Here is a 22444-nt window from a genome sequence, read left to right as displayed (position 1 = left end):
GGGCTGACATTTTTGTCCTCCTCTTTCCTTCACCTTTGTCCCCTGTGTCCCCCCTCCAAAATCTGGGGGGGATAAATCCCCTATGTCCCCCACACTTTCTCCACCCATGTACAGCGGTACCTGTTATCACCCGGTATCATCATCTGGGAGGTTTTTATTAAATTCCCAAATTAACAGCTTCCTTTGGGCAAGCTTATTTTTTTTCCTTTACACTAAAATATATCCACCCAAAAATACACAGAGTGCAAGTCAATAAACACATGTATTTAGTTAAAAGAAAGATATAATTTTTTTTTAAAAAAGCAGTTCATGCTCCTGAAAACTGCTAAAGCATTTCTGTGTCATCAGGGTTAATAAGTAGTAGTGCACAGACTGGATATTTGACTTCAGCAAGACATCGACAGAGGACTTGAGTAGAGTGTGCTGCAAACAGATTCTCCTCTTGTTGCTACCTAGAAAGTGATGGAAGTCTCTGAGAAGGTCTTACAAAATGTATCAAACCACAATAACTGTAATAGTTTTCCAGCTTGCATAATTTAGTCCTTCGATGATGAACTCGCCTAGTCGCAATATCCCTAGTCATTTCAGTTTACATTTGGGTAGTTGTAACCAACTTCGTGGTAAAAATGATGGTGTCCATGTAATCAGAATTTGGGTGTAAAAATCATGGTATGGTTAAAGTAAACATGTTTACTCTGTAGAGTTCTGGAAGAACTGGTTTGTTTGTTGTGGTTAGGTACATTTTAAGGGGGTTATACAAGACTGCAAATGAGAAGTCTGAAATGTTATGCATATACTGATAGGCAATTAAAACAACCTCCCTTACCACCATATTGAGATCAAAGTTAGAAACCTCTCTCCAGAACAATGATCGGCATCCTAGTGCGGATCTGAACTTGAGAAACTAGCAACCACAGAATAACAACAAAACAAACATAGGGCAGTAGTATTGTAGAATCACATGTCACATACATGCCATCCACATGCCTACATATTTATTTCTTCTATTTCCTTGTACAGTCTTCAAGCACGAACCATCAGGGAAAGCAAGGAGTGGGGAAGGGATTCACACTTTGATGGAAAGCTCTTATAAAATCCCTAAACACCAACAAACGGGCCAGTGAATTGTCATACGTAGAGCACCTTCCCTAAAGTGCTTGGCAATAGTATGGATACCTATATTTTAATGGTTTCACTTGAAAGGATTTAGGTAATGACCCTTACTTTGAGACCTAGAGAGCACTTTAGAATCAAGTGTAATTCATAAAAAGTTAATGAAGTGAAGCAACTTAGTGCTACGCCAGCCATAAAATAATAAAAGAGCAGCACTGCTTAGCATGTGTGTAAATCCTCAAGCCGATCTCACTTCTGACAAGGGCTAATGGGACGCTTGAAATATCATCGACCCATTCATCCTCTTGAGTACTGAAAAAGGTCTTTGAATTTTAAAGCACAAATTTCAACAGGAAGGATGAATAATTCTTCTCCAAGCTACACACTGTCCTACACTTGCCCTGTCAATATTCAAAAGCAATGGCAAATGCAGAGTTTGTACGGGAAGTGGCACTCTGTAGTGTAAAGCCTGCCACCTGTGAACATTAGCTGTAGCAGCCAGTGGGCAGTACTGCAGAAAGAAACGTGCTTAGCCTGGTTTACCCACTTAACAGACAATGTTATAGCTTCTGTAATGGCACTGCTGCATCACCTTTGTTTTTCGGAAGTAAATTACCCTACCCATCTTCCAGAGATATGAACATGCTTCATTGTTCTAACTCGTCGTCTTCTGCATCTGTCAATATTTGAGCAGGATTTGTCCTTTTATTAACTCCTGGCCTTACCACATCCCGCCAAAAGCGCTAAAATACAAATACATAGGAGTTCATTTAGAGGACATCCAAATGGTGAATGTCACATCCACCAGCTTTGAGATTCCAATGGTTCATCTAAGGGTCGGGAACAGCAGAGTGTCCACGGGTAGAGCCTCAGCCGGGTCTACTTGCAGAAATCCATGGCAGCTCTGCAGGTGGACATCTTTTGTAGATGGTGTATCTGCTACAGGAACTCCAGACAATGGTGGTGGTAGCAGTGGCATTGTCTCTGTATTTCCATACCCATACTTTCACGTGAGGCATAACAGTCATGGCTAGGGAACACAATTGATGGTCGTGCATGTTGGCGCTACTGACTTTTCAAGATTTCATAAACACGTGCTTCGGGAGTTTGTTTAGAAAATATGAAAAATACATATCAAGCAGGTGGAATAAACATTGTACTCAGCATTCAGCTCTTCCTTAAGTGCTTCCACCAGCAGAATCACGGATGGTAGACAGATCACTCTATATAGAGGGTGGTCATTTATCTGGAAAGTAGAGTCCAGGATCTGCTCTGACCTAGCAGGCTGGAAGCAGACCATGAACCCCAGAAATGACACCATAGTTATGACTTGTAGATTCTCTCCAACCATGTAGAACTATAATGTAAAAGCACACACATAACAGTAATCTATGGAGGCTTTCCTCTGCACTTTCCCCCAAAGAGCTGTCACACAAGCCACATGGAGACCCCACTCTGGCACAGGACTTAATTATTATTATTATTTTTAAATGCAGAAATTCGGATCACTACGTTATCCTCCTCTTAGATTCAAGGCAGAATTCGGGAACCCAAGTTGATCCGCTAATTGATCCGATAGTTGATCTGATAATCTGGTCCATTTTGCAGAATTTCAACAAGTTTTAAAAAAAATCTATCCAGAGGCTATTCAAACCATGATTGATTATTGTGCATTAACGTCCTGCAGGGAAAACTATGAAATCTAAAAGAAGATATCTTGGAAAAGCATGCCTTTTGCTAGCAGGATGGACTCTTAGTGATGAGAATCACCCACAATATAGAAGAACAATAATTTTCTTCTTGGGGAATAAACACATTTCAGGTATTCTGTGAAATACCAAATAGTGAATTGTTGTATGAAATAAAATCAGGGGTGAATTCAACAGTTGGGGCACTACAAACAATCTGGAGCAGCCTTTTCTGTTGATCTTATCAACTGAGACCATAAGGATAAATGTAGTGTGCAGAAGATGAAAAGGTGATTGAAGAAGGGAGAAGTCAAATATTAAAGTGAATGAAAAAGGACCCGTGGCTTCATGAAGTTGACATGCAGTGGATAAGCCCTTATGGTCAATTTCTGAAGAGGAAGGAAGAATACCTTTGAAACAGACTATTGGAGCAAAATAGCTTGTTTATGAAGTGTATGTGAACGAGTGACTGCGTGGAGTGAAAAGGGCGACAAAGGTGAGACTTCTGTATGTTGGCTAGCTACTATGTGGGTACTTTAGTCCTGTCAGAGACAAAAGGGTGTGATCTAAAATCAAACAGCGATTAGAGGACTCGAGCTGAGGAAGTGGTAAACTTCGGGAGAGAAAACGACAGTAGGATATGGGAGAGTGGCATCAGAGTGGGGTGGGTAATAGAGGAATTCAATCTCAGATGAACCATGTACAATAGCGTGTAGGGTCACCCACTGCGGGGGAGAGTGGCAGACACTGGCACAATTCAGGGTGGAACTGAGCATTCAGTGAAGAAATGTGATGAAATATGTGGGCACCCTGAGTGGATGTGAGAAGAGAAGGCACATTAATATTTTCATGGACAGTAGGAAGTACTGTATCATCAAGATAAAGGACCTAGGACTGAGCCTTATGTAATGCCTCAGCGTGAAGCTGAGGGTCTATGATAAGAAGTCTGGGACACAGCAGCTAGTAACATATGTTGTCCCATTGTCACTCCCATGAGATGTGTCCTCAACACCACACAGGCTATACTTGTTGGTATGTCATTTATTTGCTGCCAGCAAAGTTTAAACAAATATGTTCAATTACTCCTATCCAAAAAGTGATATAGACATTTGTTAAAGGTATATTAACAGCTTGCATTAATGTTTGTGGACTAGGTTTTGGTGTTATGTAAAAGCACTGGGGTTGAGTGTGCCCTAGAGCTGCATTCCTCTAAGCTCCTTTTGGAATCATGGCATCCGAGTCATCCTGTTATTATATGTTCTGGATATTGTGTTCTTGTCAGACTGAGGTTGGGTGGCACTGCCATGATCCATGTCCCAGAGGTTTATAATTTTGATAACTCAGCGGTCAGTCTGCCAGTGGTCAGTTGGCAGGTGTGCATACATTTCTTAGGCAGGGAACATGCTACGCAACAATGTTTACAGCATTTCCTCGTGTAGCAAGTTAGGTTACAATCACTGGGCCTACCTGTCAAACGACGGCTTCTCTCCACAGTCAAACGCATCCTGTAGTTCCTTGACAAGGTTGGCCTGTCCTGGAAGTCTAAAGAGACCTTCCTCCTTGAGTCCTCTCTGCCGGATGAAATCTACGCATTGCTCCACCAGCAGTGGAGCCAGCCGATTGCCATACCGTTTCTCGTACCGGACTGTTTCTTCCAACTTCTGACCAAATATACCTGTTTGGAAATCGAGAACAAAAATGGAAGGTTTGAATGTGAAATACCTTAATGTTCCTGCCTATCAGCGTATTAAAGAAGGTTTAAGAATCTTTGGAGAAAATGTACTTAACAACATTGATCATGCAATGAATAAATGGGTGGAAAAACATGAAATGTGAAGACCTCAAATGCCTCTTAATGCCCCTTATCAGCGGAAAGTCTTTGTCCAGAAATCTCCCTCTCTTTTGAATTACTGATACTATGATATTGGTAGTTCTGGCAGTATCGCGGGGAGATTACTACTGATTACAGCACATAAGCAATAACATGCAGCCATCTGTTTTTCACACCTATTCTTACAGGGATTTCCTAATGTTCATGCTTTTAGCAGATGAAGTGACCTGGTGGATTCTTCTGGACCTCCAATATTCCTGTATTACTTTTAATCTCAGTGGGGCTGGGAACGCATATTATGAGCCCCAGGACTACCGGGGCACTTGTGATAAGTCCCTCAGTCTTTCTAGTATCAAGCCTTGCTAAATGTTTTTTTTTTATTTGATGTATTGGCTATTTGACATGTGTACATGTTGCATGGAGACGGTTTTTGATAACATAGTTATGTTTTATTATTGTTTATTTTTTTTGGGTAAACACTTGTGTCCTATGCAAGTTTTGGTTGATTCTGCTTGGTGTTAAATACTGCTCAGTTATGAGTTCCTGCCACGCTGTTATGCTTTACTTCATAGACCGATCCCGAGGAAATGTGTCCAGACCAAAGTGATACCTTGTATAGCACGTGATAGATGGATATTTTTTGTGTGGCTGAGCTTATCTACGTTTCTTTAAAAAAACATTTTTGTTGATTTTCAGCATTAAACAATAATGGAATTACATGATCAGGTGTACACAGTTATAGGCCGCTGTCTATACATAGTTGACGCAATTTTCATGAGGGCAGAGAACAATGGCTGGCTTTTATACACGTTGCATATTGAACAACAACCAGGGTGATCTTGCTACATTGACCATAAATGAAAGTCTGTGGTTGGGGGTTCAAGTCACCAAACCGAAAAGGCAGGTGATCCATGGGCGGCTACGAACAGTCTTGGAATGTGCTCCAGCCTTTGCCCTGCCTCGCGTGAATGGACTGAGTAGCAGAAATGAGTCCATTTTGTATTTCCATCTCCCGCCACCAATCACAAGACAGGAGATCAAAACACTGCTCTGCTGCTTCTCTGCCCCGCTGTAGCTAGTCTGAGGCTCCACTGCTGTGACCTATCTCGTGAACAAAACAAAAGTTCAGAATCTAGAACCACACACGCTCAACTTGAACACTGAGAGACGCCATTCCCCACACATAAACTCATTTGACCCAATCTCTTTTCGTAATGCGAACAAATTGATTATGGACAGGCTCCAGTCCAAATTTTCCCTACTTCTTTAATACATTTAGCCAAGGGACATATGCCCCCTAAACTGCTTTTTGTGGTCTCACTACAGACCACTAAAGCTGTCTTCCACAGACAGCATTGTATACCATATTTATTAGAGTCAATCCTTCCTAAAGATTGGATGGTTTTTGTGTCATCTTGATAGATATTGGAGACTACTATTGGTCGCACTTTTATATAAAGGTAAGCAAGACCAATTGGCATTGACTGAGCTTGTTTATCTGTTTGCTCACAACCACCTGTGTGCAGGACAAGGCACTACTGGACTTGACAGAAATGTCTTGCCTTCTTGGCCATAGAAAAAAGGAACAAAAACTTTTTGAGGGAACATGTAACTCCTTACATCCTAGCCACTTGGGCCATGGGACAAGCAATCTTAGACTGCACTAAAATTGCTTACAGCTCTCCTGTCGTACCCAAACCGGGTAAGAACAGCTAGAAGCTCAAAGTTCTTGTGTGTAGGCCTTCATAGGAGCCAGAAAATAAAGACAAACGTTTCCTTGGCTAGACATCGAATACTTGGACTAGAAAAAACAAAACAATTTGATGAACAGAGAAAGTAGTGGTAAGGAAAACAGTGGTACAAGAACGCCCATTTTTTGTGCTGCTTTTGCTCCTTGCTGGGGGCCAGGAGCCCAGGACCATGACACCCAGCCTCCTTTGCGGCCTGACTGCCGCCGACGTAACCCGCAGCGCCAGGAGGCGTAGTAAAAACCTCTGAGGGCTCCCGCAGAGCAGGACGCCCGTTGTTTGTGCTGCTCTTGCTCCTTGCTGGGGACAACATGATAAAAACCTCTGAGGCGAAGCCCGGACCAAGGGCGGGCCCGTCTACGCCCATCAAAGCCTGGAAAAAGGCTAGGCTGGCCACCCCTCTAAGGTCTGTTGGTGAACTCTACTGTAGCCACTATGGACCACAGACCAAGGTACTGTTTTTCATTTTCATACTGACGCCTTGAGAGCTGTGGCTGATTTTAGTGTACGCTTGCCTACTCAGCCTACTTTGTTCCTGTTTTTTGGTCCACGTCCTTTCTTTTTTCTTAACTAGACTCCCAGAAAGGCAAGAGAAAGGGTGCCCCAAGCGTCTCCAGTACGATATCTCCTCCCCGCACCCGCTCGACAATTGACAACTACCTAACCCGGGCCGCAGACATGGTTTCAAATGAGATTCTGCTGGTAGAGCATCACCTTTTCCTCACAACCAAAGAGATCACTCAAATACCTAATGACCAAAGCTGTTGTGAGCTGCCTCCACCACAGAGTGTAAAAGTGATAAAAAGCCCAACTGTAGCACCAAGGGGCCAGGTTTGTTCTGTGGCGCTGGTTCATAATGTGGGTGATGACCTAGATTGCGTAGGGGTTACACCAAGAGAGGAGTCTGTGCCCAGTCCAACAAGCATAGAGGTTGGTGACCAGTCTTGTGACTTCGATGGGGAGAGTGGCCGAAGAGCTATGCGCAGGCGGAAAACTGCCAAATCGACCAAGGATAGAAATCCTGCCACTACCAGCAAAATAGCCTCGCGTAATAAGGCTGCAGATGAAGACCTTTTTGGGGGTTTGGTTGCGGTTAATGATAATACCTGGTGCAAACCGAGCAAGGGTTTAGGTGATCCCTTGGATTCCAAGATTCGCCCTATTCTTGAACGTTTAATGATAATTGAATCCAAACTGGCGAAGCCACTAGATTCCAGGACTTACATTTGTACTCAGTATTTGGCCTTTGATTTTACCCCTACTATTCCTTTTCAGAGCAAGATTGTATTACACCCACTTGACGATTTACCAGTAACCCAGCCTGCTAAACAACGGGTAGCCTGTGCCCCAAACCAGGCCTTCTTACCTGTAATAGACCTTCTCCCAGCATCTGCCCCGTACGTCGTTGCACTGACAAAAACGTCCCTAGGCTCACAGAAGTCAATATGGAAACCACCAGGGGCCTAATGAACAAATCCATCCATTGGCTGAATAACAACATCTCTGGCAACTGGGTCATATCTAAAGAGATCTTAACGGCAAGACAGGTGGGGGGCATTGGGGGCAGGGGTAATGGAAACAGCGGAATGCCATTGTGGTTAACTTCCGTAACCCGACGATTGTCCAGGGAATACTGTATAAAGCAAGTATGGGAATGGTTAAAACCAGCCCTATGAAGATAATCCCGCTTGTTTTTTTTTATCAGCACCTTGCGAATCAATCCTGTACTCCTGGTAGTTTTGTTCCCTGTGCATCTGTGTCGTCCAGACCCCCATCTAGTTTCACTCCAATTGACCACTGGTTGGGCTGGAAGATCTTGATTGATGGTTTAGGGAGGAGCTTGTCTGATCCGATACCCAGGAGGTGGGCAAGACATTTAATAATTCGATGTCTGTTGCCCAAATGCCATCCTCTCCCCGACAGAATTTTCAGCCCATGGTTCCAGGATCAATAGAGAAGGGTGGGACCCCTTATAACCTCAGTTCCGTAGTACTAACAAATATTACCTTTCCCCATGATCATTTGTGCGTAGGATCCTGTACTGTGAATATTGAGGAGGCTTCAGCTAAATTAACCTCTTTTTGTCCAATTGCCCATTGGTCCTTTACAGAACCCTTGCCCTTTAGGGGCCAGTGTGAGCAGATGTTATGATGATGTTCCAATTGACAATGGATGCTTGAAATGTTTGAGCTGGAACAGAGCGGGTCTAGCTTCAAAGATTTCATTAGATGAAATGGGATTCTTCATCATGAATTTTGATATAGTTTTTATGCAAGAAACTTGGGAGAGCAAGGACATTGTATTTGATCGGTTTGTGTATTTTAGCCTGCTCGCTATTCCATCTAAATCGGGCAGAGCTAAAGGGGTTCTGCCGGTCTGGTTTAAAGTGCACATTGTAGGTTCAACTGCACAGTTATTTCAGGAACAGGGGGAGGCGCAGGCCTTTTGTCTTACTTGGAAAGACGCTAATAAGTTACATTTGGTAAACTTTTGTGATAATAATTTTTCATGCAAAGGTGACTTTCAAGGCCTATTTGGGCTAATTGATATGCTTGTGGAGAGAGCGGCTCGAGTGGAATGCCCCCTTAAATTACTGTTTGTGGGTGACTTTAATGTAAAATTGGGGCACCCTCAAACTCTTTCCACAACTACATTTGATCCAATTTCCCACGAGCTGGACAGTAACATGATGGATGCTAGGGGACGGGTTTTATTCTCTTATTTGACAGAGCGTGGTATGGTTAATAAAGTTCCCAGATTTACTGATCAACATATTCCTACCTTTATAGGACGAGGTGCAGGAAGCACTACTGATTATATATTTGCCACCTGGAGCATGTCTCCATTCGTTGAGGACTGTGAGGTCCTTAGTCCGCCCTACAGTGACCACAATTCTATCTTTGTAAAGATAGTGTTATATATATGTGGGACAAATGCCAAAGGCTTTACCTACCCAGGTATTTACCACTAAAGATGCAGGGCGCAGGGTGGTATGATGCACAGCGAACATGTAACCACAAAAGGCCAGAAAAATCTGGACAGAGGGAACCAGAGGCACGGGGTACTGGTAGATGGCAGCCTCAAACATAAACTGTGTATCACAATGAGCGGCTCCCAGTCTTGGTGTCACTAGTGGAAGTGCAGTGTTTCAATTGTGAGCGCTGGCATCTCACAAAAAGTGAAGGACTGGTCTCACACACCACCGGGTGTCATGCTTCATCATGAACCAGTCCTCGCCCTCTAAAAACTTGGTTTGATAGAGGGCGGGCATACACCTGACGACAGGGATGCACTTCTAAACTAAGTGGGGCCCCAAAGAAAACTAAAGAGTGAATTAAAAAGCCATTATGAATGTAATCTTAAATGTAATAGTGCCGGCAATCATATGATAGTTTAAAAGAAGGTGATCGGTGTCATGGGGATATTAGTGTCCCCCCCCCGGCTGTGATAGAGGTCAACATGTTTCTGCCTTTAGGCCCATGTACGTCCGCGGCATTCTTCAGGACCATGAACAAACGGGCTCCGCTCTTACCAAACTATGGCCAGAGGGTTCCACTCAGTGGAGTGATAGCGATCACACTCCACTTAGAATTGGCTGTTGCCTGAAAGAAAAAATAAAGTGAATAAACTAATAACACTGTCACATAACTAGTGCACACATTACCAAATTAAGCCATAATCACCATGGTTCTAGCGTGAGTGGCTAATAGTGCAACAGTCAAGTGAGAAAACAATCTGTGCACCATTAGTGGAGAGATTATCCCCATTGTGCTTACCCTAAGATGAGGTCAGAATGCCCCCATAGGAGGGATGTGGCAGATGAACCCATTAGGTCCAGGAACTAGAATGGTTTGGGGAGAAAGAAAACAGAAAATGCTCTGTTAAAGGCCACTGGGGGGCCTGTCTCAAGAAACAACATGTGTGTCTAAATGCCATTAAAATGGATCGTATGACCAGTAGGAAGAGAAACCATCCAACACCGCACTCATACTCTAACTGTTCAATGACGTGGTCTCTGCCTCTATGCCTATGTCGGCATGCCTTCTCTCCTCACTGGTGAAGTGAATTCAATGCTGACTCGTATTTATACTCTAAGCCACAGCAATTAAGTGATTAACGAGGTGATTATTGAGGACTGCTTCGGAGCCGCTGTGCGAGATCCGGTATCTATGTAGTACCCAAATATGGTCCCCGGAACCATTTGTCCAATTGCGTTGTATAGAAATAGCACAGTGTTGGTTGCCGTGTGCGAAGCATCTCGTCTGTGGGCATGCATGGATACGTCCTACTCAGAGGAATGTTCATGCGCACTAGAGTAGCGTCGGTGTTAGTCTAGAGACCAAGCCGCGCATTTGCCAGGTCTATATGAAGCCCGGATGTGTGTTAAAACGGCCCAAAAAAAGAACGGTCTAAGGTTAAAAAACCCCGCGTGTGGTGCGGTATCGTCGGTAGTGGTGTCGGCAAATAAATGTTGGCTAACACAAGTGCTGAACACTCTTGTGGTACACTATGGTGCTTGTCAGCTAATCGTATTTACTAACCAATGATGTATGCAGCTTACAGTCATTGCATATGATGCGGTGTCGTCGGCAATGATGTCGGCATAAACATGATGACTATGACTCGTATTGAAAAACTCTTGTGGTACACAATGGCGCTCGTCACCTAATTCCCCATCATATTTTCTACCAAATGATACTTGCAACTTACAGTCATAGATAGGGGTAAAAAGGAGAATATGTAAGAGAAAGGTTTTAGGAGTTCTGGGGCTCAATGGTTATAACCATGAGGTATTAGTAATGGAAGCAAGATGTTTTGGGTAAATGAGTAATGGTGGATGTATATATAGAGAGAAATAGTTTTACTACTCAGACTCAGTGTTCTGGATATACAAATTGAACAGTGATCAGAAGTTAAGAATTCTATGTTGGTAGAGTATAAATTGGTAATAGAGTTTCTGCAATAGACCCCCTAATGGCATGTTTGTGTATGAGTAGATAGCCACCCCAATGGAGGGATCCAGACAAGAGACAGAAGGAACAGAGTATTTTTAGGCAAAGGCCATGCAAACATGACCAGCATACTGTCCCAGGTGACATCTAATAGTTCTGCTCTGGCATATAGCTGCAATTAAATACCAAGTGTTCCGACCTGCATCTTATCTAGTTTTGCAATTCTCTTAGATAAGATCAAAATTCTGCTTTCTAGACCTATCTCCCAGTCACGTCAACAAGTACATTCATGGTTTGATAATGCCTGCGCAGGGATTTGAAGCATAACCCTAGAGACCCGACTATGATTAAGGAAAGCAGGAAACTGTATAAGCATGCCATTAAAATAAGAAAGTCGGCCGTGAAGGAGAAGTAAGAAGCAATAGTGGATATTTGCCGTTCTAAAGGCCCCAAAGCCTTCTGGAAAGCAATACGGTCTGTCTTATCTCCCACCCTACCAGCCGATAAAGTAACTGTCCATATTTCAGCTGAGACGTCGGTGACGCATTATGCTGGCCTGTACTCTACCGACTTTAGTGCTGCTGATGTCCCAGCACAGTTGAATCCAGTGTGCCCAAACCTTATCTTTAATGAAGGGGAGGTCCTAAAAGCAATTGTTAATAGTAAAAGTAAGAAGGCTCCGGGGCCAGATGGTATTCCATTGGATTTATTCATGGAAGACCCAGTATTCTGGAGCCCGGTGCTCACTTCAGTATTTAATTCGGTTTGTAGTGAGGGATTGCCAAAGTTGTGGCGTTTATCCGTTATAGTGCCTGTATTTAAAAAAGGAAACGTGCACGATCCTAAATGCTACCGCCCGATATTCCGTTTGGATTCCTCTGACAAGGTAATTGGGAGAGTTGTGCTAGACCGCCTATTGGACTGGATCACTGATAATCACATTCTGGCCTCCACTCAGGATGGGTTTAGGAAGGTGCTAGGCACAATCAAACAGTGCCTCAATCTCCATCTTATTTTGGCTAAATACAAATACGTGAAGGGTGCTTCCATGCATCTACCATTTATGTACCTGACCAGTGTATTTGTACTAGGTATCCCGCTCCGAGTTGTGGGACATCCTAGTAAATATGGGAGTTGACGCGGGTCTGGTCTCCTTCTTGAGGCTTCTCCATCATGATCTTTCCGCCTCAGTGAGGTATAGTAATGCTGGAAAATGTTCAGAGCCGTTCAGCATCAAGCGCGGGGTGCGCCAAGGTTGCGTCCTTGCCCCAATCCCATTTCTCCTTTTTACCAACGTTCTGGAGAACACTTTAGTTTCGGTTGGGGCTGACGTTCCTCAAGTGGAGAAAAGGGATGTGCCGGCGCTACTATATGCGGACGACGCAGTCCTCTTGGCAAGGGCTGGGATTGCTCCTAAAAAATGTATCTTCAGCTATATTAGTTTTTATGAAGGACCTGGGTCTGGAGCCAAACTACAAGAAAACCTTCACTATGATATGTGGCCCCAAAAATACTAAATCCTGCAGTTTGAACATAGAAGGCAAACATTTGGAGAGGGTTTGTTCCTTCCCTTACCTAGGTTTGGAGTTTGGTGAAGGTTGTACATGGAACACTTGTATAAAAAATAGAGTAACTCGATGCGCACAAGCTGTAGGGACTACTTTCTCTCTTGCAATGACCATAGGTAAAAAGCCCCTTGCCCCAATTTTAGAGATTTATACCTGTAAATGTGTTCCGATTTTAACATACAGGATGAGTATTTGTAGCTGTACTTGCTATGTAGACTGATGAGAATAGATTTTGCCGTAGAGTTTTAGGTGTTCTCCCCTCATCGCTGCACTTTTCCCTCCACCTAGAGTTAGGTCTTGATTATGTCCATGATATCATAAATGCAGCCCCTTTAGCCACCTAGTGTTAGATTTGGGCCAACAAAAAAGCAGATTTTAACTGGGCTATCATTAGAGACTGTTTAAAGTTGTGCCAAAGGCCTTTCTATTCCTTGGCTCCAATATATTGAAACCTGCTTCACAGAACTTGATTGTGCTTCACTGTTTGAGCACCCAGAATTGATTGGCAAAGGGGATCGACAGAAGGTTATGGGTAGATTCCGAAAACACAAGGAATTCTCTAGGGAATTATCTGAAGTGTCCAAACCCTCTGTTAGAGATTACTGACTTATTGAAGTACCTCCCTCAATTGCTCCATATCTACTATATGTAACTAATGTTTGCAAAAGGAATTTGCTGACTAGATTTAGGTTGGGGTCATTTAGCTGGCTGATATGTTTCCCTTTGGGTCAGGATTCTCCTGAAATTATTACCACCGGCTGCCCTTGTGATGAACTTCGAGCCAAACTATTTTACATTTTTTTGTGTCAATTTTATCTTGCATTTACTAGGAAATGTTTACTACTGCTTTTGCGAAGATACACATTTTCTAAGTGAAAAGCGGCCTTGTATTATCTTTTGCAACTTAATGACTGTGATGTTTGCTTTTCTGTCGCAAGCTTTTTGAAGTGCACTTTAGCAAAGAGAAGGAGCATGTTGTTTTAATACCAAAGCACTTTAGTAGCCCCTGTATTTATTGTTTTTGTATTGCTGCTGAATGCCTATTGTTGCGGCTAATTTTATTACTTATTATAAGGATATATGTAATATTTATTAACAATGCTAATGTCTAATACTCGCTGCTAACTATGGATCTAGTTTAGTTGCACTGCCACTTTAGCTATGGTGAAAATATTGTCCTTGCCTGCGGTTTATTTATTTTAAATAGAATATGTGATTGTAATTTCTTTAATGAGTTTGAATTATAATGTTGTCTGTCACTATGTGTACCTTTTATGATCTGTCTACGGAAGATCGTATAAAGAATTGAATTGAATTTACTTTACATTTACTTTGTGTTGTGTCTAGTGTGGATGTCACTCACTGAGACTTCTTATATTTCACTTACACAGTTACACCTACAACATATTACTGATTATATTATAAATTAGGCCATGTTCCGAGTGACAGAAATATGATCCGCTCATAATAAGATCCCTAGTTGGTTAAATAACTGAGATCTACTACCATACATTTAGCACCAGAAAGATTGGTGAATAACTTTGAAAAAAGCAGGCAAGACATTTACTTACATTATTTTTCTAAAAGAATCACATGAAGCATTTCTCCATGTAGAGTGCAGAACGACATTCCATACTGTGGGCGATTCTCTGAAAAAATGTACCTGTAAGTATAATATTTTCTCAAACTAGTGCTTCCAAGTCAGAAAGTATCCCCACCTCTAAAGCAGCAAGAGCCTCCTGAGATAACTAGTTTATGCGCTATGTAGCTTGTAGCCCCATAGTGGTTTACTTTGTGGCATATACAAGTCAGCTTCCATAAAACCTAGGTTTTGATTGGAGGCAAACCAAGAGTGCTAAGGACTGAGTTCATGTTCCCACGAGTATCATATGATTGTCATACAGCACTGCCTTGGGAATAGCATAGTTGATCTTGGGGAAGCCAATATGTAAGAGCTTGCCTTAGACAGGCTTTGAGAGGAGTAGTGATTGACTCACTGATTTAAAGTCTTCCGCTGTGATAAGTGACTTTTTTCCACAGAGGATTCTGATTTGGCGAACTTTTGACTTTTATTCAGAATGAAGCCTAAAAATGTTGTGCATTCAAAGATGGATGGTTTGCTTCCAAGCAGATAGTAAATTAAGCCAAGATTACAATAGGATAGAGCATGGGCAGATCACTAGAATTTAATTTTCCATGAATTTAATTTGAGATGCTAAAGTATAATCCATGACTGAAGTTTGGTGAAAGTCTGTGCAACTTGAGGAGCTAGATTTATTAGCTTTGAATTCCATTAGTTGGCCAACAAATTAAATATGTTGCCCTTAGAGATTATAAATTATGTGAAATATGGTAAGTTTAATGTCTTTGATTGTCACTTCCGCCAATAGATATTGGAAACTTCAGAAATTGTACTTTTCATGTGTTTATATTGTATGGAATCTCTATGACTCATACCCATACCCCAAAACTATTCAAATGATCAAGGCAAATTATTGAATATTCAGGAGGGAAGGAGGGCTCACAGTGGCTGAAATCATTCAGTCAACCATGTTTCTGTCAGAATCAACAGGCAAAGGTAGTATAGTTGAATTGTATCTACAATTTTAAGCCGGTCTTGGGTCAATATCCACATCTGTGCAGAAGATATCGTAAGGAGCAATAAAATATTTTTGTTGAAGAAAGCATTTTGATCATCCATTAAGCTTGTTTGAGTGTACATATTTTCTGGAACGTCAATAATCTGGTCTTCTACCTTCTGAAAAGATAGTATGGTGTGGTACAAGGATATCGTTGTCAAAATATAGAGCCTGGGCAACTATATCTATTTGGAATCTAGAGATGAATAATTTGCACACCTACTGGGTTGCAAATGGGATTACAATTTGGGATGTAACCCAAGTGATGATAGGTAACATCGCAAATTGTACATTCGCAGGCGGTTGAAAAGTGATTAGCCAAATGAATACTAATTACTTGTTAAAAGCAGGCCTTTTCCATGAATGGGACTAGTGATGCTTTTTTTCTGTTTAAAGTTTGCAGTTTGTGAAGCCATCTAAAAGAGCAGTCAGTGGTCATCTGGACCACTGCTTCTCCCCTGGAGGTCTCTGCTATGATTCCCAAATGGTAGGATGTTACTCAGAGACAACTTACCTTTTGCAAATTAGATATCACACCCTCTTAGCTGTCAGTACCTGATCAGTGGTTTATGACCAAAATGGCATTCACAAACAATTACTACGTTCCTCTCCACATTGCACTTGGGAGGGAAACATCCCTTTCATGCTCACTATTAGTTGTGATTGGAACAGAGAAAAGAGGATGATAGAAAGATGGAATATGAAGGGAGAAGTGATGCATACAAAGATGGAAGGAAAGAAAGAAGGGGGTGAAAGGAAGGCCAAAAGCAACGAGAGAGGGTAGTAAAAGAAGAAAGGAGACAGTGGCACTGTCAGAGTGGGGGTGCTGCCATCAATGTTACATCACTGAACTCGTAGAGATTGTGAAAACTCCCAGTGTCACACAAAGAACAAATGTAGCAAATTAGCCACACTCATTTGGCAAGAGAGTGGTAAGGGTGTAATATGTAGACCATTTTGGAACACATTGTTGCAAATATATTAGCATAGCATGGCTACCACTGTCAGTTACAGACAGCACATTCTCCATTGAAATGGTGCCTAAATTTGCAAAAGCATACAGTTGTACTGATAGAACTATACAGCGCACAAAGTGGGGAAATTGGGTTTCAGCGAATATTTGTTATTTGCACATCACCAAGTGTCTTGATTGATTTTAATCCGATTAAAATTTTTGTTTTCATCACTCTTCAGAATTACAAACAAGAATTTGCTATGCAATAGGTCTCGCATTTGCTATTGTTTAAACTATTGGCATTGTTAAATGACAATGTCTTTTATTTATCTGTTTGGATAATTAACACATAAACGGCATTGTCATTTACATTTCATTTCAAAGAAGCAGCAGCCATTGTCCCAGGCTGCTTGGAAAGTTAAAGCGTGCATGCTGCTGAATGTTGCTGGAAAGCATATCGTGCCTGCAGTAGAAGAAACTCATTAAAGAAAGTAGTGTTACAGACTAAATAAGACATACTGTGTAACAACAGAATTAAAAGGGCCAGTCCTCTTGGGAGGTTACAAATGAAGACAAGGTGGTACTGAAAGACTAACAAGCCTAACAACGATTCAGAAGCCAGCATTTACAAAGGACAATGACACTAGCCAATGAAAAATATGGGTGGAGGGTGGGCGGAGCTTCAAGTCCACACCCTAATACAGTATGCTTTGCAGAGCAGCGCATGCTTTTTTCTGGTTTTGGCAATGCTTTTCGCTGACTTTGTTCAGCATTTCCAAATTATCAGTAGCGTACCACGGAGGGTGCACTTATGCCAGCAATAGCATTGCACGGAAGGGTTTTTGTCTGTAGCCGAATATAGAGCACAGTACGATGTGATTAATGGTGGAACGTGCAAGTGAGCTAGTATAATGTACAGTTAACGTTTTACATATTTACACCTTGAGGCACAGGCAGATGTTTCCTAGAAGCCCTCAATGTTTTATGGGTAAAGGGTCTCAGCCATGATTAGAGCGCAGCCCTCCTGTTCCCAAGTCAGCCGTTTTGTAACAGCCTGATTCCCTTAGTAGAAGCCTGAAGATCAGCTGTGACGCTCTTCATTCTCCTCCAGTCTCCCGAGGCGCAACAAGAGTCCCCCCTCACACACTTTCTTTCTTTGTTAAGTGTTCGTTGTCATGTTGGTACAAGTGCCTTAAGGTTCTCCAAATCTGTTACCTTTCATGCCCGAAATGTGAGCTCTTGGGTCGCTGGCCTGCCTTTGTCCTCGGTAACAATAGGCGTCAGCGGAGTACTAATGTACAGCTCAAGGGAAATTAAAGGGTATTATTGGGCAGGGTGGGGACATGACGCAGCTAGCACTATGAGCGGGAGCATGGTGACTACGGACACCGGAAGGGGGGCGGGAACAAAGGGAATGCGGACAACGGGACGGGGCGGGAGCATGTTTAACATGGACAACGGAAGGGGGCGGGAGCAAAAGGAATGCAGACTATGGGAGGAGGCAGGAGCATGTTGAAAACGGACAACAGGAGGGGGACAGGAGCAAAGGGAATGGGGGCAATGGGAGGGGGGTGGGAGCATGGTCAACACGGACAACGGGAGGGGTCTGGAGCAAAGGGGATGCAGACAAAGGGAGAGGGGCGGGAGCACGGTGAACACGGACAACAAGAGTGGGGTGGGAGCAAAGTAAAACACAACAGGAAATTCAACAAGCATTTGCAATGCAATAGGTCTCGCAGCATTAAAGTTTGAGTTATTGGCATTGTATATGACAATGTGTTGCATTAAATTTTTAGCAAAGTCTGTATTGGTGTATAAAGATGATTTGCAAGATGATAACGATGGAGTGGGGGATAGACTGCTAGTTTTGCAGTTATAAGCATATATTGTAAGTATGTGTTTTTATGATAAAATGTGTGTGGTTGTGTGAGTAGTTGTGTGTGGTAGTTTGTGTGCTTGTGTGTGTGGTTGTGGTTGTGTGTGTTTGGTTGTGTCTGTGTGTGTGTGGTTGTGGTTGGGTTGTTGTGTGTGTGTGTGGTTGTGTGTGTCAAGGGACAAGCACATTACAAGTTGGCGTTTCTATATTGAAATACGTAGCTAACAATGTAACTTTGTGAGTGGTGTATGCAAGAGTTGGTTCTACATTGGTCAACCAAAGGACACTCTTGCTGTTACTATTACCGCCAGCATTCAGTGAAGGGCAGAACCTACTAACCAAACCACCCTCTCACAGCCCTACCAGTCCCCTTGAAATTGAGTTTCTGGTAAAGATAGCCGAGGCAGCCTTGACATTTCCTTTACTGTTACAAAAGCCTGCACTACAAACTTTATAAGCAAACATGCCCTTTGCTAAATGTACGTAGGAGACGTTTTTCAAGCCTTACCAGAGAAGTGCATTTCTTAATGTTTTTAGTAAATAGCATCCGCAGCCGGTGGACTGGGACTTAAAACCGAGAGCACGTGGTACAGCCTCTAGTGATGCCCCTCTTTCCCCTGCTAGCCTCTGGCATTCAAAGTCCTTTAAACTAATGGATATAATATGTTGTCAAGAATTACTTGATTATAGGGCTGTGCTGAGCAACTCTGCATGTGCTATAACGTCTACATTTTGAAAGCACATTTTCCCATGCATTCCCTTTTCAGCTGTAGCCTCTTGTCCGGCCGTCAAATGACTTTGGCTGGGGGGCTGGTCGAGCTCTCCTTTTAGGGTGTCTGGTTAACAAGCACCTGTGGCTTACAGTGGGAACTGGGTCCTAGAATGACTAAGGCAGGCAACATTAATAAATGATCTGTCTGCGATGTTTTCAAACGATGAATGTTGAGTGGAATGGGCCAGGTGATTCAGAGAGGCCAGAGTCATCCAGGGCTTATCTGAGCCCAGATTTTCAGTTGTGAAATTAATCACATTGGAATTATATTTTTTAAGAAAAGTCTGTAAGTTTGCTTGTCGAAGATGGCTCTTCTCTATTACTAAGCGAAGGCTTTTTCTTATGCCTTTGACTTTACCATGCTTCAAGTGGGGGTGCCAATGTTGAAACTGAAAATTGATCCAGGTGGCTCTGCATTTGGGCTGAATTACTAGACAATATCTTCCTTGTTAGTAGCAGGGTTTTTACTCAAGACCTTGTGGTCTGAAACAGTATTGTTTTTATTGTTATTAAATGAGACCTCAAAAACTGTGTCCTTGTTAATAGTCCCAAAGTTAGCTGGTGTGATCACTGGTGCTGCTGTGGCTGGGGTTGGGCGGGTAGCAGCCACTCTCTTTTTGTCCCACTTGCCCGACTATGAGTGACCTGTGTCACTCCTAGTTGTTGAAATGTCACTCATAATTACACTGAAATTATGAAAGTGTCATACATTGCAATCTGAAACTGTAGCAGCTATACCTTTCGGTCGTGCCGCAGAGGTTGAAATGATGGACAGAGCTACAGTTTGTTCTAAAAATGAAAATACTATATACACCAGCACCATGGCCTTTCACCAGAGCCATGGAGCTGCTGCATCACTTCCTTTAGGTGCCATTTTTCAGCGTCTCGGCCACAGCCCAGCAACATCATGTTGCTTTGTCTTTGTTTAAAATACGCACAACGCAGTTAATGAACAAGAAGTGCTAATAGGCAGGTGACGTTAATGTACGTGGCAAATTACAGTGTATTTGGAGTCCGCAGCTATGTATCCTTTCTCTCCGCCCCCCCCTACTTAGTTTTGATGGTCTGTATTCTTTAATAATGGGTGACGTTGTTCTCCTCGGCCGTGCCTCCTCGTGCATGGCGAGTGTTGAGGAGTGTAAGACAGGTTTCCTCGCTGCTCTCCCCCGCTCGCGCTTTCCCCCTTCAATAGCCATTCCTGCAGGCTGCTTTCTATGCCCAGATAAGTTTCCATAACATGTTCCCGTCGGATTCCTGGACTCTGAGATAAAGCACGTAATGCGCGGCGAGAGGAACGGGTTCAACGAGGTTTGCGTGTGTTTTTAGTTTACTATACACGAGTAAGAGAGCCTTCACCGGATTTAATGAAAATCTTAATTTTATCCTGTCAAAAGCACTCAGTTCACTTCCTACCTTAGTGAGGAAGCTTCGGCCTTAGCTGCAATAACAAGGTATGGCTGCTCTGTGGCTTCGCTCCCTTCCTCGGCTCAGCTCCCGCGACGCTCCGCCCTCGGGACTTCTCCCTCGCTTGCTCGCTCGGGTCCCTGCTTGCCACGCACTGAATGGTATCCTTGTTCTCTCCAGAGACTCCTCCAGCTTTTAACAAGTACTATCCGGCCAGTCCGTAAGCCCGACTCCTGCCCCTCTCCAGAGCCCTGCTGCCGCTAGCCTTCAAAACGAAACTAACGAAACTGAAACCTACAGTGCATGGCAGATTCAAATTCTGACGCACGCGACCCAATCCCAAAGCGCGAGTCGGAATCGACTCTACCATAGACAATGCTGCGCGCGTGGCCAGCTCTTGTCTCCCCTCGTTGTCGGCTGAGCCGACAGCTATAGTTCTCTCAGCGAGAGCGCGCTTTTGCGCGCTTTTCGCAGCGAGCCCTAAACAAGCTGAGGCAAAAGAAAAAGTAGTGCAGGTTCTAAAAACATGGCCTGTATCGAAAGGATACATGCAGAAGGGGCAAACGCCAGGGCGGAAACAAAACAGCCACAATGCGGGACAAATGTACTCTATCTATGAACCAAAACTGTGGCCTTTAGAAAGGCGGACTAAGTACCCAGTCACAAGTGGTGGGTGTGTTGTGGGTGTCTTCTAACTTTCCAAAGACATTACAGCATGCCTCGCAGAGCAGCGCATGTGTGTTGCCTCTAGGCTCAACCTAAAAAGGGCCTTCATTTGTGCTTTGCTAACCAGTAGAGTACCTGTGTGTCGTGTGCCCTAGTACAAGGAAGGTAAAGGTTTCCTTAGGTGCTCTTTGAGCTATAAAGTAGAGAAATAATCAGGCTTCTTCAGTTCATTTGTAAGCATTTACATTTTGTTGGTGAAAATGGCTTCCTGCAACCTTCCCTTTCACATCACCAAAACGGTCACATATTTGATTTCACAAAATCCTCGAACTTAGCAAAATCCTCGAACTTATCAATAAAAGAAAGTAAAGTAAATACTAAGTTCCATGCTAAAGAAATAAGCAGAAGTTTGTCGGAAGACATGGTCTGCCATTTAACCTCTGTCTTTGGACGCACAGGAATTGTGACAAGATCAAAGCAGGCTTTACAGGCAACCTTAAGGCTCATTCACCTTTGAAACTACGGCATGGTTATTTTGGGGATACTGCACCACCACCCGCACCACTATCTCCCACGCCAATGACAGGAGACCATATACAGGTAAATCAAATTTCACTGAAGAATAATAACAGCGAAGAGATGTTTATGTTTTGAATCTATTTCGAAGCAAATAATTTAACTGAAAGAGGCTGTGCCTTCGCCTTCATTGACCTTTTCAAGTGCGTCATGCGACCAGAACTGACTGACTAATGCGACATTCCTGTTACCACCCCCCACCGCCTTCTCTCCTCTAGTATTCGCGCGAGCAAGCAGAAACTAAACATGTACCGCGTGACTGTCAGGTGAAATCTCTGCGTGGCAGGGCGACGCAATAGGTGATGTATTAACAGGAATCTTTCAGGCAAGTTCATGGATTGAAGATATGGCTGAGCTTGAAATCACGGGACGTATGCTAATCCGAAAGAGACTTATTTACTTCAGCAACCTGTAATAGAACGTGATAAACCTATATGTTTCACCATTGTTGACCCCCCAAACGATTAAATAGGCAGCAATGTCCCCATTCCCACCAGCCCATATTCCCTATTGAATTCTGAATCAGGCGGAGGAGCTGATATTACAAGAGGGGTATTGGATAAAGAAGGTGGTTGTCTTATCCATAAATGCCAACTTTAGGGAGTGGGAAAGAGGGTGTTTTTAAAAAATTAATTGGGGGAATTAATTGTCTCTAT

At 43.0% G+C, this 22444-nt stretch overlaps 1 protein-coding gene across 3 annotated transcripts in view; it reads right to left on the bottom strand.

Annotated features, from left to right (window-relative positions):
• ARHGAP24 (Rho GTPase activating protein 24) overlaps window positions 1-22444 on the bottom strand; it is a 1593044-nt gene that overhangs the window by 123038 nt on the left and 1447562 nt on the right. For all 3 annotated transcript variants that reach the window (XM_086961877.1, XM_086961879.1, XM_086961878.1), the window contains one exon: window positions 4269-4476. In XM_086961877.1, coding sequence (XP_086818003.1) covers window positions 4269-4476 — 208 coding nt within the window. The remainder of the gene's footprint in view (window positions 1-4268; window positions 4477-22444) is intronic.

Source organism: Lissotriton vulgaris, chromosome 3_1 (genome assembly GCF_964263255.1).
Source record: "Lissotriton vulgaris chromosome 3_1, aLisVul1.2, whole genome shotgun sequence".
NCBI lineage: Eukaryota > Metazoa > Chordata > Amphibia > Caudata > Salamandridae > Lissotriton > Lissotriton vulgaris.
The sequence above is the reverse complement of the archived record's forward strand: the minus strand, read 5'-3'. Positions and strand labels throughout refer to the sequence as shown.